The sequence below is a fragment of the Monodelphis domestica genome, chromosome 1, assembly GCF_027887165.1.
Source record: "Monodelphis domestica isolate mMonDom1 chromosome 1, mMonDom1.pri, whole genome shotgun sequence".
In the NCBI taxonomy this organism is placed as follows: domain Eukaryota; kingdom Metazoa; phylum Chordata; class Mammalia; order Didelphimorphia; family Didelphidae; genus Monodelphis; species Monodelphis domestica.
The window spans coordinates 696,014,062-696,028,020 of NC_077227.1; the positions used below are offsets into that span (position 1 = coordinate 696,014,062).

The window sequence follows — 13,959 nt, forward strand, 5'->3', positions numbered from 1 at the left end:
GAAGGGAAGAGGAAAAATTCCAAGACCCATCACTCCCTTCTCAGGATGCTCCAGGCTGATGGTCAGGGAGAACCTACTGCTGCCAGTGGCTGTGAAAAGACCCCCCTCCACCTCCATGGACTCCAGGGGAGATGACCCTTCTCTTAAGCAAGATCAGGGGCACTAGAGTTTGCCCAAGTCTGCAGAGATTGTATCCCCTTGAACTGTTCCCACTGTTACACTCTTGGTTCCCAGGTCCCCCGAGACACTTTTGGGTCAATGTGACTGGCTCCTGAGGATTTCCCTGCACACAGGGTTGGGATCAGGTCTCAGTTTGTGGTATTGCTCAGTGAAGGCAAGAGGGAAAGGGGCTGAAGAACTAGAAGGCTGGGAGATTGCTCAGAACTTTGAGAAGAGGCTGAGAAGGGCCTTTAGGGTCTGGGATCTCTCTTGGAGGGGTGGTCCCATTCTTTTTCCCCTGCCCCCCTAACCCTCAAGAGTTGTAACCTTGAGCCGAGCTCACGAACTCTAGTTCCTCATACGCATGGCACATGCGTTTGATGACATCAATCTGTTCCAGGGTTAAACGCAAGGCATCTTTGTCCTGAGTTCGGCAGGGGACGTAGGCTGACCAAAACTAGGGGAAGCATGAGACATGACACTCAGAGCCTGGGATGAGACCTGGAGAACTCTCCCTCAGCCCCATCTTCTTTGACCCAGTAGATGACTGGCCTTTACTCTGGAAACTTGGTCTTGGGAATGAAAGGATGCAAGAGGAGAAATCAAGAAGAACCATTCCACATAAATTAATTCATGGCTGAGAAGACCATGAATCAGTAGGAAGAAGAAGCAGAGGGGTTTTCTAGAGCCAAGTCTGCAAAAACCCATGTCAAAGAGTCCAGGATTAGAGTTCAAACTCTCAAGGTTTGAGAGGACCCCTTGAGTGCTGCTTCCTTCCAGCTCTCAAATCTAATCTATGGTTCTTCTCTCTTTTTCAGATATGCACCCATTGCCAAGTCATAGCTTAGCCCTTTGCTTCAAGTCCTCTCCTGTCACTATTGCAACAGCCTCCTTAAGGACCTCCCTGCCTCAAGTTTCTACATCCTCCCATCCATCCCTCACAAAGCTGTCAAAGTAGTTTTCCTTGAGCTCAGATCTGATCATGTCCCTCTACTCAGTAAAATCCAGTGATTCCCTAATGCTTCTAGGATAAAATTAAAATTGCTCTATCTTTAAGTCTTCAAAACATAGACCCAATGTGTCTTCCAGATGCATTAATCATTGTTCCCTTTCCCACAATCTATGGTCCAGCCAAATAGGCTTTTTCTCTGTTGCTCAAACATGGCACTCCATCTCCTATGCCCCATGGCTGGAATACTCTCCTTTACTTCTTCTTCCGAGACTTCCTCTTTTCCTTCAAAATACAGCTCAAGCACTACCTTGCGAAGAAAGTGTTGATATTGCTACTCAATTGAATCAGTATTTACTCAGTTCATGGTGATTTTATGGGAATCAGTGAGTTATGTTAGATTGGGCAGAGTTAAGATGGATAGATATACTACTAGATCAACAATCATGTAGCCTGGGATCAATTAACCTTCTCACTATTATCGATCATATTTGCATATTGAAAAGTATGGAGATTATATTTTATTATAAGTTAGAATCTTACTGGTACTAGTTAGGCCTACTATAGGGAATTGCATTACCCTTAGGAGTCTCTTATTGCAACAGCAAAAACCCCTCACCCATATGAATCATTTCTACTCACTCCCAATTAATCTTTGCTTTAAAACCACAAATCCTTAAGGGCCCCATCAGTACTCTTGAATCCCAGATTGTTGTTGACCAACACCCTGCCCAGATGGTCAGATGGCCTTGCAGAAGTCCCAGGACCTTGTTGACAGGAAGTCATGGCTTGCAGGAAAGTCTCATGAGAGGATATTAGTAAATGATGACTGTAAAAAGGGTTATTATGTACATGTCCCTTAGCCAATTATAGGGCCTCCCCCACTTCTGAAGATGACCAGTCTTGGAATTGTGCCATCCAATTCCATTTTTGTTATCTTCCAAATGCTACAAAACCCCCAGGCCTCTGAGGATTGGGATCCTTGGCCATGGAGAAGGTCTTGAATTCAACTGATTAGGAGCCACTGGAATCCCTAATAAATTGATTGATCATTCTCAGAACTCTTTCTCAGTGATTTTTGCTACAGATTAGGTATATTTGTTCCAACAATTTTCCATATGAAAACTTTCTTGATCCCCCTATCTGCTAGCTTCTCCCCACCCAAACTATCTTACATCTAACTCTCTAGCATTTATTTTGTATATATGTATATTTTATGTATACATATGTATATTGGGCAGCTCGAAGGCACAGTGAATAAATAGAGTGCCAGTCCTGGAATCAGGAAGATTCATCTTCCTGAGTTCAGATCTGACCTCAGATACTTACTAAGTATGTGGCCCTGACTCTGTTTGCCTCAGTTTCCTCATCTGTAAAATAATCTGGAAAAAGAAATGACAAACCACTCCAGTATCCTTGCCAAGAAAACCTCCAAATGGGGACACAGAATCAGACATGTCTGAAATGACTAAACAACTACATATATTTATAAACATGCATATATATATATATTTAGGAGTTTAAACACATATAAATGTATATGTGTGTGTGTGTGTATACTTATTTTCCCTCTTCTGATTGGATGTAAACTTCCTAAGGGAAGGGATTGTTTCTTTTTTTTTTTACTTTCTCTCCTTAATACCCAGCATAGGGACTGGCAAAGCTTAGTCACTTAGGAAATGTTTGTTGATGAACTGATCAATTGATGAAGACAAGGTCTGTTATCTTAGCCAAACCTCTTGTCTCTCTTTCAGTGTTTGGCTTGAGACTCCGGATATAATACATTTAATAAATATTTGTTCTTGTTTCATTGTATTACATCCTATTATTGTTAATTAAAAACCCAAACTCATTCCAGATCTCAAGTTACATTGCAAAGCACTAATCAGAAAGAAAACAGTTTTGTAGTGGGGAAGAAATAGAGACATTGATCCGTGGAATAGATTAGGTCTACAATGTACAGAAGTAAATGAGCACAATAGTCTAGCATTTGAGAAATTCAAAGATCCCAGCTACTTGAGCAAGAACCAATGAAAATTGATGGGAAAACTGAAAAAGTAGTCTGTCTGAAAACAGGCATGGAGCAACATCTCACATCATCTATCAAGCTAAGCTCCATGAAGGGAAGTGATTTAGATATAAAGGATGATAGCATAAGGAAATTAGGAAAGTGTGAGAAAATATACCTGTCAGATCTATGGATAACAGAAGAGTTTATGACCAAACAAGAAATAAAAAGGTTCATAGGAATTAAAATGGACAATTTTGGTTACATAAAACTTAAAAGTTTTTGTACAAATAGAACTAATGCAACTAAAACTAGAAGAGAATTAGGAAATGGGAGAGGGAAATCTTTTCAGCATGTTTCTCTGATAAAAATCTAATTTCTTGATTATATTGGAAATGGAGTCAAATTTGTAAGAAAAAGGACAATAGCCAATTTGATAAATTGTCAAAGGATATGAATAGGCAGTTTTCAAAGGAAGAAATACAAGCTATCAATCATCATGTGAAAAAAAATGCTTAAAATCTCTCAATTAGATAGATGTAAATTTAAAAAGTTCTGAGTCAACTCACATCTATCATATTAGTTAAGATGACAGAAAAGGAAAATGATAAATGACAGAGGGGATCTGGGAAATCAGGTACTGTTGGTAGAAATGGGATCTGGTCTAGTCACTCTGAAAAGCGATTTGGAACTATGTCCCAGAAAACTATAAGCAATACCATTACTAAGTCTATATCCCAGAGAAATCAAAGAAAGAGGAAAAAAGACCCATGCATGCAGAAATATTTATAGTTGCTCTTTTCATACTGGCAAAGAATTGGGGAATGGTCAAACAAATTATGGTCTATGTATGTGATGGAATTTTGTTTTTCAGTCACTATTCAGTTGTGCCCAACTCTTTGTAACCCCATTTGTGATTTTCTTGTCAAAGATAGTAGAATGGTTTGCCATTTCCTTCTCCAGCTCATTTTACAGAGGAGAAAATCGAGGCAAACAAGGTTAAATGACTTGCCCCGGGTCACACAGCTAGTAAGTATCAAAGACCACATTTGAACTTAGGTCTTCCTGACTCCAAGCCTGAAAATCTACCTACTAGACCACCTAGTAGCCCGCGATTGGATCCCATTGTGCTCTAATCAGTGATGCTGATGGGGATAGTTTCAGAGAAACCTGAGAAGACTTGTATGAACTGATGAGAGCAAAGTGAACAGAATCAGCAGAACAATTTATATAATAACAACAATAGTATCAAGATAAACAACTTGGAAAGATTTCTTGGAAAGGAACTCTGATCAACCTAATTCTAGAGTCCTGATGAAACATTGCCCACCTCCAGATAGACAGCTGATGGACTCAGAGTGCTGACTGAAACATATTTCTTTTATGAACATGACTACTTTGAGAATGTATTTTGCTGGACTGTGCCTATTTGTAACAGGTGTTCTTCTTCTTGCTTTTTAATTGGGTAAGGAAGTAGAAAACAGGAGGGAAAGGATTCAGAAATGAAAATAAAATAAAACTGAATTTTAAAAAATTCTGCTTAAAAAAACACACATAATTAACTCATTTAAGTTCTGGGTACAAGAATAAAGAATATTAGAGGCAAGGCTCAACCACTAGACACTCTTAGATCTTCTCCAATGTCATCCAACCTAGCAGGGCTTGATGCATTAGACTTTAAGTCATGAAGTCCAGGGTTCAAAATCCTGTCTCAAATATTTACTTGCTGTCTCACCCTAGTCAAGTCATTGGACATCCACTTACGTCAGTTTCCTTATTTGTAAAATGAGGAGGCTGGATGAGATGGAAAATTGGATTAGATGACCTATTAAGATCCTTAAACTCTAAATCTGTAAATCTATGAACAAGCATTTATTAAACATCAACTTGTGATAGGCAAGGGGTAAGCAAGGGACAACGGTGGTGAGGAAGGCTAGAGGGATGGTCAATGGGGACCATGAATGAAGGTTATACCTGGGCTCCTACCATCCCTGCTTGAAGCTTCTGGATGTTGGTTTGGCTTTTGTTGAAGGTTCTCAAGTTGAGGCCTTGGAGTTTGTTCTGTTGAAACAATCTCAGCATGGCTGCTAAATCATTATGGCTATAGGAGAGAAAGTCTGGGTCAGGGGTCAGGGAAAATTAACATACAAGTTCAGAGAGGGCTCAGGGCAGGAGCTAGGAGGGACCAAAGGCAGGGAATTGGAGGAAGAAGGGGCGTCAAGGATCAAGGTCGGGGAGAACTGAGGACAGAGATTAAGAATGAAGTGATTGACCTAGAGATGGGAGGTCCTGGGTTCAAATATGACCTCGGACACTTCCTAGCTGTGTGACCCTGGACAAGTCACTTAACCTCCATTGTCTAGCCCTTAACTGCTCTTCTGCCTTGGAACCAAGACATGGTATTGGTTCTAAGATGGAAGGTAAGGGTTTTAAAAATTGTTGCAGAAATGTGAGTCCTTATTGGAGGTGAAACAATGCTCTGACCCCAGGTCACTCTGAGCTCTTTGTCCCTGACCACCAAAGCCCTTGGTGAGGCAGGGGAAGACCCAGGTTTTGGAGCAGATAAACTAGATTTGACAGAATAATGACTTGCCTGTTGTCATGGAGACCAAATTTCAGCAACAATTTGCCCTTGGTGCCCAGGAGGGTGCAGGGTAGAGAGGAGGGCAGGTACATACCCATCAATGAGTGGGTGGGCTCTCATGAGGGCATGAGCCCTTTCCCTTAGCCCAGAACTGCTGCTGGAGATTGTGCCCACTCCGAGCAGCATCAGCACCAGCAGCTGCAGCCTCTGTGATTTCTCCATGCCCAGAAAGGTGCCCTGTAAGTTCAGGGGAGGTCTCAGTCACATGTGGTCCAGAGGGAGAGATGCAAGTTCCTATCTCGAGGATGGAAGATGCTGGAGATTAAAAAAAAAAGGCAATGATTTTCCATCAGACCCTATGGCAGAGACACATGGCACCCTGGAGACTGCCTGAAACCTGGGAGAGATGGCCAGTCAGGGAGAGGTGGCCAGTCAGGGAGAGGGGCAGAGCTCCCTAGGCTAGAGGGGAAGGGGCACCAAGAGGAAGCAGGAGCTGCCCACCTCTCCATGGGGAAACCTTGTCTCACCCTGTATCTCTTAGTGGTCTATGTACGAGATGGAATTTTGTTCTTTAGTAATTTTTAGTTGTGTCTGACTCTTCAAGACTTCATATGGGGCTTTTTAGGCAAAGATTCTGGAGTGGTTTGTTATTTCCTTCTCTGGTTCATTTTAAAGGAGAGGAAAATGCCCCAAAAGGGACTTTAAAGGTCATCTATACCCCCCTTCCCATTTTACAAATAAGAAAGCTAAGTGAAATTTGTTTAGCATCACCTAGCTAGTGTCTAAAGTAAAATTTGAACCCAGAGTTTTCTGACTCCAAGTCTAGCACTCTACTCCATATGCTATATTGTCTCTTAGTGATTTATTTATTTTGGAGAAAGTGGGAAGTGGCGCAAAAGGTCTATTCAGCTCTAATAATCTATCTCCCCTCTGCAAATGCCCCAGAAGGTGGTTTGTGAATCTTGGTTCTACTTGGCAGGACTCACAGATGTCCCTAAAACACCCAAGAACGCAGCACACACTCCCCACTCTCCATATGCACAGAGACCTAGGTTGGTTGATTAAGGTGACCCCAAAAGAAAGCCTACTTTACACCAGACTGAGCTGTATCCATTGAGCTCTCCCCAAATCATCACCACCTCTAAGGTCAACCCATGTCAATGGCCAATCCCTTTGGTCACAAGTTGCATCTTACTCTTCCTCAATGTTAGTTCCTTTCTTCTCTCCCCTCTGTTTCCAAGCCATCATTTCCTAGGACACATCTCTCTGGACCTGCTCTCCATCCTATCAGCCCTGCTCACCCTCCAAGGGTCTGATCCAAAACTAAAAGGTCAAGGGAGTTCAGAAAAGTAGCCTTACAAAGAATCAGAGAGTCACTATGGCCCCATAGTTATCACCGTCCTGAGTGTCCTGGTCTGCTTCATGTCCCTCTGAGCCCTGATGCTGAAGGGACAGATCTCTGAGACTTGGATGGTTTGGGTACCAGTCCTGTCAATACTTAAAGATTATCCTATCCCACTTAAATCTTTTCTAGGCTAAATAGTACTAGAACCTTCAACCAATTGTTGTATGACCTTGTCTTGAGACCCCTCACTCTCCAAGTCACCCTTTTGGGGATTCACTCTGATCTTTCCTAAAATGGGGTTTCTGAGACTGAACACAGTGGGATATGATCTAAGCAGAACAGGGCACAGCTGGACCAGTAATAATACTAGATGCTGGGTAGCTTTTATACTGTGGGTGAAATTTTGCAAAGCATTTTACAAATATCTCATGAAACTCCAGGAACTAGGTATGGGGAAACTGAGGCAGTCTGATTAAATATGCTACTGCACCATAAGAAATGATAAATAGGTTAATTTTAGAAAAACATGGGAAGACCTACATGAAATTATCAAGAGTGAAACAAGCAGAACCATTACATACACCACAGAAATATCATTTAAAGAATGATTTCTGTGGGTCCACCTCCAGAGAAAGAACTAATGAAGCAAGACACAGTTTTATAGATACATACATCTTTTGGTCAAATGATGTCTTAAGGGTTAAATGTGTATTTAATGTAACAAATAGATAAATTTAAATAAAAAAAAATCAATAAATCTCTTTTTCCAAGACGGCGAGGGAATAGCAGAGACAAGATTTGAATTCATATATTCCCGACTTCAGTTCTGACTCCAGTACCCTGTCCATTGTGCTGCCTAACTGTGTTCGTCATTTGGGATGATAGAAAGGAAACTTGGAGGCCAGGTAGTCTCATCCCCTTACTTTCCTATTAGGAAATGGAGGCACAGAGGATTCGGAGGGATAAACAGAGCTTATATTCCAAATCTGACCCTTATCCCCAGAGGTGTGCTGGTCAGTATTTAACAATGTGATCTCCGAAAACCAGGAGCCACATTCTAACAACCTTTATATGACCAAGTCAAATGAAATGGTCAAAAAACGTTTATTAAGCACCTGCTATGTTCCAGGCACCATGCTAAGCACTGGGGATTCAAAGAGACATAGAAGCTAAGGAGCTTCCAGTCTAATGGGAAGACAATGTGTAAATAATTATGTATGAGCAAGAAATGGACAGGATAAATTGAAATAATCTCAGGGGGAGGCACAGGCAGAAAGTAGGACCAGAAAAGGTCTTTTGCAGGAAGTAGGATTTTAGCTGGGACCTGAAGAAACCCAGGGAAGCCAGGAGACAGAAGGGAGGAGAGAATTATCCAGGCATTGGGGAGAGCCAGTAGAAATGTACAGAGTCAGGACATAGAATGTCTTGTGTGAGAAACAACAAGGAGGCCTGGTCACTGGATCAAAGAATAATTAGTGGTCAGTAAGATGTCCAAAGATGACAAAGGGAGGAAGGAACCAGGTAATGAAAGGCTTGATAAAAGCCCCAAAGAGGATTTAGTATCGATCCAGGAAGCAATGGGGACTCACTAGAGTTTATTAAATAGAGTCAGAACTATGATTTAGGAAAATCAATTTGACAGCTGAATGGATGGTGGACAGCTGGGGAGTACAGTGGAGAGAGTGCCAGGCCTGGAGTTGGGAGGATGTAGGTTCAAATCTAAGCCCAGACACTTCCTGGATGTGCGATCCAAGGCAAGTCACTTAACCCCAGTTCTCTAACCTTTATCATTCTTCTTTCTTAGAACTGATGCTAAGACAGAAGTTAAGGTTTTAAAGACAAACAAACAGAGGAGAATGGGGAGAGGCTTGAGACAAGAAGAACAACCAAGAGGTTATTGTGATAGTCCAGGGGTGAAGTGATGAGGGCCTGACCCAGGATGGAGGAGAGAAGGGGGGACATTCAGTGGATGTTGAGAAGGGAGAATCATCGAGAATTGGGAACACATTCCATATATGGAGAGTGAAGAGTTGAAGATGATCCCTAGGCCATGAACCTCAATGACTAGAAGAATCATGGCGCCTTCCACAGTGACTGGGAGGTTAGAAAGAGGGGAGTATTTTGGGGATAATATATTGAGTTCAGTTCGTCAGTTTTAGACAAGATAATAGGATGGGGCATAGGGACACAAGCAGTAACTTAGAGGTTAGGAAAGACTTAGACTGGAATTCCATCCCTGGCACTCAAAACTTTGGGAGTAAATCACTTTACTTATCTAATCTCAATTCTCCCAGCTGCAAAATGGGGATATAATACATGCACTATCAACTTCTACAAGGTTGTTATAAGAAAACACTCAATTAAAATCAACAAGCATTTTCTAAGTATTTTTTTTAGTTCAGATATCTATAATCCTTTGGAGAAGGCATGGTGCTGGATGCTGAAAATACGAAGATGAAATGGAAAACAGTTCATACCCTCAAGGAAGGCTATCACATTTTTATAGATGAGTAAGTCTAAGACAACAAAGTTCTTGTTTGTTTGTTTTTTAAAAAAAAAAACCTTACCTTCTGCCTTAGAATCAATATTGTGGACTGTATTGGTTTCAAGGCAGAAGAGTTCTAGTAAAGTTCTACTTAAAAATGTGTTGTCATTAGGGCCAACTATGTGATTCAGTGGACTGAGAGCCAAGCCTGGAGATAGAAGATTGTGGGTTCAAATCTGGCTTCAGACACTTCCTAGCTGTGTGTCTGTAGGCAAATCACTTAACCCCATTTACCTAACCTTTCCCCTTCTATTTAAGAGTTGACATTAAAAAAGAAAATAAGGATTTTAAAAATGGGTTGACATTTCTTAGTTCCCATTTCTTAAAGCCTACCTTATATGCTTCCTGGCTGTGTAATCCAGGACAAGTATCTTAACATTTCACAAACTCATTTTCCTCCTCTGTAAAATGGGGATAATAAAAGCCCCTACTTCAAAGGGTTGTTTTGAGCACCAACTCATAACATATGTAAAATATTTTTTCAAGCCTTAATGCACTATATAAATGCTGGTTCTCATGCTCTTTGTGGTGACAAAAAATTGGAAAATGAGGGGATGCCCTTCAATTGGGGAATGGCTGAACACATTGTGGTATCTGTTGGTGATGGAATACTATTGTGCTCAAAGGAATAATGAACTGGAGGAACTCCATGTGAACTGGAAGGACCTCCAGGAAGTGATGCAGAGTGAGAGGAGCAGAACCAGGAGAACATTGTACACTGAGACTGATATACTGTGGTTCAATCAAATGGAATAGACTTCTCTACTAGCAGCCATGCAATGATCCAGGGCAATTCTGAGAGATCTATGAGAATGTTATCTACATCTAGAGAAAGAACTGTGGGAGCAGAAATGCAGAAGAGAAACATATGATCGATCACATAGTTCAATGGGGATATGATTGGGGATGTAGACTCTAAATGATCACTCTGTTGCAAATATCAATAATATGGAAATAGGTCTTGATCAATGACACATGTAAAACCCAGTGGAATTGCTCGTTGGCTTGGGTGGGGGGCAGGGAGAGAGAACATGAATCATGTAACCATGGAAAAAGATTGTAAATTAATCAAATAAATAAATGAACTTTAAAAAAAAGAAAGAAAAAAGTGAGCAAAAGAAAAAAATAAACGTTGGCTCTTAATATCATGATGATGCATCCCATGAGAGAATTAAGCTAGATAAGCAGATCTCAGAAAGAATGAAAGAGGGATGAGAAGAAAAGAAAATCCTCTGCCTTTTAGATTTGGAGGTTAGGAATTTGGCAAGTGTAGAAGTCAGCTCCAAACAGAACATGCTAAGAAGCAATGCAGCAGTAAGATACAATGGAGAAAACTATTCAGACCAGGAACCTGAGCTTGGGAAAAAACTGCCACATTTCCATTTCCTTCCTCTAAAAAGAAACTCCTTTTAAATGAGTGAACAAAACAAAGGCATCAACAAAGAAAAATATGTTCAGATTGATAAAGTCTATTCAATGGAAGATGCTGAGGTCCATGACCTCAGTAAGAGTGGATACGCTAAAGGCGGAGCAAGAGTCTGTGGGAAAACCATGTGGCTTAAAGAAGAGGTATCTCCCCTTGTGTTAAACACGAAACAGGTTTGACTCCACGACCAAGTAGTTTCAGCTCAGAGTCAATCAGGGTAGGTGCCTAATAAATATTTCTAGGATTGAATTGTTGGAATAGAAAGTCACTTAGTCCCAGGGCAGCTAAGTGGTTCAGTGGATAGAGTGCCAGGACTAAGGATGGAATGTGCTGGGTTCAAATCTGAATTTGGATACTTCCTTGCTGTGTGACCCTGGGCAAACCACTTAATCCCCACTGCCTAGCTCTTTTGCCTTGGAACCAATATACAGTATTGATTCTAAGAGGGAAGGTAAAGGTTTTTAAAAAATTAGTTAGTCCAAAAGTATTTTTTAAGCATTTTCTGTGTGTCAGGGATTGTATTAAAAACTGGGGATATAGATAAATGCAAAAGACCTGCCCTTGGGACAGCTAGGTGGCTCAGTGGATAGAGCGCCAAGCCTGGAGATGGAAGGTCCTGGTTTCAAATTTAGCCCCATACACTTCCTAGCTGTGTGACCCTGAGCAAGTAACTTAACCCCAGTTGCCTAACCCTTACCACTCTTCTGCCTTAGAATCTAAGACAGATTCTTAGAAGGTAAAGGTTTAAAAAAGAAGTGTGCCCTCAAGGAGCTTATAATCTAATGGGAAAGACAATATGAAAGCAACCATGTACAAAGTAAGCTGTATACAGGATAAAGAAGAAATCATTAATAGAGGGAAGGCACTAGACTTAAGAGGAATTGGGAAAAAATCTTGCAGAAGGTAGGATTTTAGTTAGGATTCAAAGGAAGTCCAGGAAGCCATTGGAGTGATGGGGATGAAGAGGGAGAATATCCATGGGGGAGAACCCAAGAAAATGCTTGGAGCCAAGAGATGGAGATTTTCTAGTTCGTGAGACAGCCAGGAGGCCAGTGTCACAGGATGAAAGAGTCTATGTTGGAGGAAGAAGAATGGAAAGGTAGGAGAGGGCTGAGTTATGAAACGGAGCATTTTGTAGCTGAGCTTGGAGGTGATGGGGAGAATTTATTGAGTAGGGGGATGGGATGGTCAATTACTTTGACAGGTGGATATACAATGGATTGGAAAAAGGAGAGACTTGAAGCAGGCAAGCTCCAAGGAAGACTATTATAGTAGTCTGAGCATGAGAAAAGAACAAAGAACCTTGAAAAAGAATTCTGTGTAACTAATGAACAGATCTGGCTCAGAAGAAGAACTGTGAGAATGAATTTCCCTTCTGTGCAGAAGGAAGGGATTCAGGGCATTGGAATGCTGAATCCATATGCTGTCAGACTTTTCCTGAAATGCTCTTGCTTTGTTTATTTTCCTTTCTTTTTTATTTTTTATTATAAAGGATGCTTTGAATGGGAATTAGATTGAAACAAAGGTGATATAAAAACAAAATATTTTTAAAAATCAAAATAAAATAATTCTTGAATTAAATTCCTTACAGATGTTGGTTTTGGATCACACATTTAAAATTCATTGGTTAGAGCAGCTAGAAAGCACTGTGGATAGTGCAACAGGACTAGAGTCAGGAGGACCTAGATTCTAATCTGACCTCAGATACTTCCTAGCTGTGTGACCTTGGGCATGTCACTTAAACCCAATTGCCTAGCCCTTTACCATTTTTCTTCCTTAGAACCCATATTTACAACTGCTCGATCACAAGGGTCAATGGGGATATGATTGGGGATATAGACTAAATGATCACCCTAGTGCAAATATTAATAATATGGAAATAGGTCTGGATCAATGACACATGTAAAACCTAGAGGAATTGTGTGTTGGCTATGGGAGGAGGATTGAGGGAGGGCAGGGAAAGAACATGAATCTTGTAACCATGGAAAAATATTCTAAATTAATTAACTAAATAAAAATTTTCAAAATAAATAAAATAAAACACAACAAATACAAAAAAATAAAATGTTATTATTGTTAAAAAAAAAAAAGAACCAATACTTAGTATCTATTCTAAGAAGGTATGGGTTTTAAAATAAATAAAGTTCTTTGGTCATCTGGTTTGCCTTGCTCATATTAAAGATAAGGAGACAGACAAAAAGGGTAAATCCTTGGATTAATCCTTTAATTAGATTATTATTGTTTAGTCATTTCTCAGCCATATCTAACTCTTTGTGACCCGATGTGGTGTTTTCTTGACAAAGATACTGGGGTGGTTTCCCATTTCTTTCTCTAACATTTTATTGACGATGAAACTGATACAAACAGGTTAAATGACTTGCCCAGAGTCACATGGCTAGCGTTTGAGACTGGATTTGAATTCAGGTTCTCCTAACTCCATGGCCAATGGTCTATCCCCTGTACCTTTTAGCTGCCCAGATCCCAGGAAAGGGAAGAGTATAGGTGACCAAAATTTCCTCCTTTTCTATATAGAGTTGAAGGATGCTCCCTGGTCAGGTTCAAACTGTTCTGTCTCAACCTCTGGGCTCTGAGAGGTAAAATTTCACTTTACTTTTCCTAAAACCCAACCCTTATTCTCTGCACCTCCACCTTCCAGCTCCAGCTACCCCATTTGTATTATCTCCCCTATTAGAATATAAGCTCAATTTTTTTTGTGGTAGCCAAGAACTGTATAAAAAGAAAATGTCTGTTGATTGAATGGTTCATCCAAGGGTGGTACATAAATGCAAGATGCCGTTACTATACTACAAGAAATAATGGATAGGATAGATATAGAGAATTATGGAGAGACTTCCAAGATCTGATGCCAAGTGAAAGAAGCTGAGCTAAGAAAACAACTTAACACAAGGACTGTAACAATTTAAATGAGAGCAATGACCAAAA

General features: G+C 40.6%; 1 protein-coding gene across 5 annotated transcripts in view; it reads right to left on the minus strand.

Moving 5' to 3' along the window:
- LOC100021798 (dipeptidase 2) overlaps positions 1-13,959 on the minus strand; it is a 41,100-nt gene that overhangs the window by 9,923 nt on the left and 17,218 nt on the right. For 3 of the 5 annotated variants that reach the window (XM_016427739.2, XM_016427738.2, XM_016427737.2), the window contains 3 exons: positions 5,795-6,015; positions 5,091-5,217; positions 487-616 (listed from right to left, as the gene is read on the minus strand). In XM_016427739.2, the coding sequence (XP_016283225.2) occupies positions 487-616; positions 5,091-5,217; positions 5,795-5,922 (385 nt within the window). In that variant the 5' untranslated portion in view covers positions 5,923-6,015. Of the gene's footprint in view, positions 1-486; positions 617-5,090; positions 5,218-5,794; positions 6,016-6,895; positions 7,333-13,959 lie in introns of those variants that run through there. The other 2 variants (XM_016427741.2, XM_001373803.3) reach the window with 2 other exon arrangements.